The sequence below is a fragment of the Malaya genurostris genome, chromosome 2 (assembly GCF_030247185.1).
Source record: "Malaya genurostris strain Urasoe2022 chromosome 2, Malgen_1.1, whole genome shotgun sequence".
Lineage (NCBI taxonomy): Eukaryota > Metazoa > Arthropoda > Insecta > Diptera > Culicidae > Malaya > Malaya genurostris.
This window is the reverse complement of record NC_080571.1, coordinates 67132217-67135830: the sequence shown is the minus strand read 5'-3', so window position 1 is coordinate 67135830 and position 3614 is coordinate 67132217. Positions and strand designations below refer to the sequence as shown.

The window sequence follows — 3614 nt, the reverse complement described above, 5'->3', positions numbered from 1 at the left end:
AAGATTGCATTCAAATCCTGTCAAACTTTGAGTACTTGCTTGTTGCATTGTATGTTTGTTGCAAGTTTCAAATTTACTTTGGTAGAAGTTGGATGGATGCATGCAAAATTAATACAGTTAGTAATTCGATAGTTCCGATTCTTTCCATGCAAAATGATATCCACGATTTCGATTCTAGGTGCGCGATCGATAAGTTCAATAAAAATTGACCAATTATTTTTATTTGGTCACACCTTGTCGGAGACGGAAGAAAGAAGTTGTTAGTGTAACGAGTTGTTGAAAAAGTTCATGCCATTTTATAGACGGTTTGATGAATATGATTCTTTCAGGATGCAAAATAAATCATCGGATTTGTTTTCTATTCATTCTGTTTGATAATACTAATAAATTGAAATTTGAAGATATATGAAATATCAGATACACTGGAAAGTTATAATTTTCAAATGTGTTCGCAAAGAAGGATCGTAAGAGTAAAATGTAAGTTGATTATAGTAATTAAAAAAATGCAAATGTCATAATAAAACCAGCAAGTTTACTGCAAGACTATTTGAAAATCTCACTTACCTATCTAAATAAACGTTTCCACAGAGGAGTACAATGTTTCCTTTGACGGTTGGAATTCCTCTTTTCAAACATACACAGGGGTTGATATGCACTGGGAAGATGTTTCGTACCCTAAACATATATCGAACACAACGTCAAGCAGTTGCGTTCCTTATTATTAAGAAGGGGAAAAGATCTATATAGCTAACAGAAAACAATGATCGCTTGGCAGCAGCTGGTAGTGTGGGGCATTTTTTCTTTACCTGCTCCTGTAGAATCTATCCCAAAATATGGTATAAATACCAAACTTCTTTCCAACTACCAGTCAGAAGATTTCGAAGTTGACGTGAGAACACTTACCCGATCTGAAAAAAAAATGGCACGAACCAAGCAAACCGCCCGTAAGTCAACAGGAGGAAAGGCACCCCGGAAGCAACTGGCAACCAAAGCAGCTCGTAAAAGTGCTCCCGCTACCGGTGGAGTGAAGAAACCACATCGCTATCGTCCAGGAACGGTGGCTCTGCGTGAGATCCGTCGCTACCAGAAATCGACCGAGCTTCTGATCCGCAAGCTGCCCTTCCAACGTTTGGTGCGTGAGATCGCTCAGGATTTCAAGACCGACTTGCGCTTCCAGAGCTCGGCTGTGATGGCTCTTCAGGAAGCCAGCGAAGCCTACCTGGTTGGACTTTTCGAGGACACCAATCTGTGTGCGATCCATGCCAAGCGTGTGACCATCATGCCGAAAGATATTCAACTAGCGCGCCGAATCCGAGGGGAACGAGCCTAAATGTTGGACGTCCTCTCAGGTATTATCAATGTATTTTTCAACATTATTCTATTTCAGGTACTTTTTGAAAATGGTCCTTTTTAGGACCCCACATTTTATGAAGAGTTAACTCTAATTCTATTATCTCAAAGTGAAGGAAATGGTAAAGCGAAACATGACAGCGCTAACTAGACATTGGAAAAAGTGAGTTTGAGATGGATTGAAATTGAATAGTTAATCTATTCCATGTTTTTGTATTTGCTTTTATCTTTCTCCGGATAGGACCAACCTCGAGCTTGTTTGGCATCTGGCAGCTAAAAAAGTTTAGTCTACTGTTCACTTTTTGCTTTCTTGTCATTGAACCTCAGGAGTTTCCTATTTTTGCTTCTAGCATCCAAATTCCTTTAGTGTTTTTCAACTTATTGCCTTGTTTCTCTAAAGTATCTCTTCATTCAGGAAAAAGGATTCTCAAGAAATTTTTTTCCTGATTTCTCGAGACCATTCTTCCTAAAGTATTTCTTCGAACCTAAGCAATAGTTTTATTTCGCCGAATATTTTTCCTTCCTTTTAAATCGAGGTGCGCTACGCCAAGCTTTGTGCATCATTTGATTTTTTCGAACATGGATGAATTGATTTTCACAAACTTAGATTGTTTTGTTGTTTTAAATTAGTGGTATTTTTCGTAACAGTAATGAAATGTAGATGATTACCTAAGACAAGATGAGACAATTTGCGTTACGATTTTAGAGCCAGACCTCGGTAGCAGAGTCTCAAATCGTCATGTATTTTCAATGAAGGACTCCAAGCCTTGTATTGGTTTTACTTCTGTCTGATTCGTAAATGATCGCATACAAAGCAAACTTAAAGAGACGAACCATTTTCGAACAATTAATCGAGTAATCGAATAATAACCCAGATAATAGATTAGAATTTAATCGAATAGTTTGAAAATTATACTCGATTTTTGAATAATCGAGTAATTAAAACAATCCATAATTCCTGGCCGCTCCAATCGTATTTACAGTGTTGGCATCATGATTAAGAAAGCGGTCAAATGAAATCAAACTCAAAGCAATCGTTTCCACGTTTATCGTGGGATCCTAGCCAGGTTTGTTAGATATTCATGAAATCTTCAAAATGATGAATACTAGACAAATATTTGGGAATATAGCGGGTATACTTATTTGCAATAAAATAAAATAATTTATGAATAAGTCCCTAGTCCAGTGTTGTTTTTTGCTGTATCTAGTAAACGTCTCCATGCAGGTCGATCAATGGCGGCTCTTCGCCAGTCACTCAATGTACGGCTCCGTCATAAATTCCTCTCCACTTGATGAATGCACCTTGGTCGCTGTACTGCTCTTTTCCTTGTTCCTACCGGATCAAATCCAAAAACCATTTTTACTTGGTTCCTAATAACAACATTAAGTAGTTTTCCAAGTACACAGATAAAAATCTATTACCGGTACCATGATTTTGTAATCATGAAATCATGAACTATACCTTCTCATGAAGTTTCATGAGCAAAACGATTGATATCATGAAAATTTTTGTTAAAGATGTGTTATTGTTCCTGATATCAATCATTTTGCTCATGAAATCATGATTTATTATTCATGATAGACATGATTCATGATTTCATGATTTTTAATCATGGTACCGGCAATGGATTTTTATCCGTGTAGCTTTCGCAATTTGTTGTTCATATGCCGTTCCACGTTCCAGCTTCCACCTGCACTCCGCCATAGATGGTCCGCAGCACCTTTCTTTCGAAAACACTAACGAAGTATTCATCTTCTGTCAATATAGTCCAGGTCTTGTGGCCATAGAGAACAACCGGTCTAATGAGCGTTTTGTAGGTAGTTAAATTCGTTCGGTGGCGTACTTTACTTGATCGAAGAGTTTCGCTGAGTCCAAAGTACGCCAGATTTAGTGCCAAAATACACCCCAGATTTTATCTGCTGTTATCATTAAGGGCTGAGGACAGTACCGTAAAGTGGTAGGTTTTTAGCTATTTTCCCGTTTCAAATTAAATTTTCTTGGAAACGGTGCAGAATATAGAAAAACCCACCTGACAATGTCTTCGAAATTTAATTGAGAATATTCTGTGAAATTTTCAGAATGATTCATTGAGTCTATTGACAAAGTCTAGATAATTTAGTTTAGATGCGATTAGTACATAAAAACATATATGTTATCGCGATAAAAATGAAGTCTTATATTTTTCTGTGAAACAAAGTCAGTTTCAATGCATCCGCCATTTTTTTTCGCTTTGGTTTCCTGATAGCATTCTGAAAAAGGAGAG

General features: G+C 37.2%; 1 protein-coding gene across 1 annotated transcript; it reads left to right on the top strand.

Annotated features, from left to right (window-relative positions):
- Positions 1–898: 898 nt before the first annotated feature.
- On the top strand, positions 899–1330 carry LOC131431367 (histone H3). Its single transcript, XM_058597043.1, has one exon. The coding sequence runs from the start codon at positions 920–922 to the stop codon at positions 1328–1330; it is 411 nt and encodes a 136-aa protein (XP_058453026.1). The 5' UTR covers positions 899–919.
- The last annotated feature ends 2284 nt before the right edge of the window (positions 1331–3614 follow it).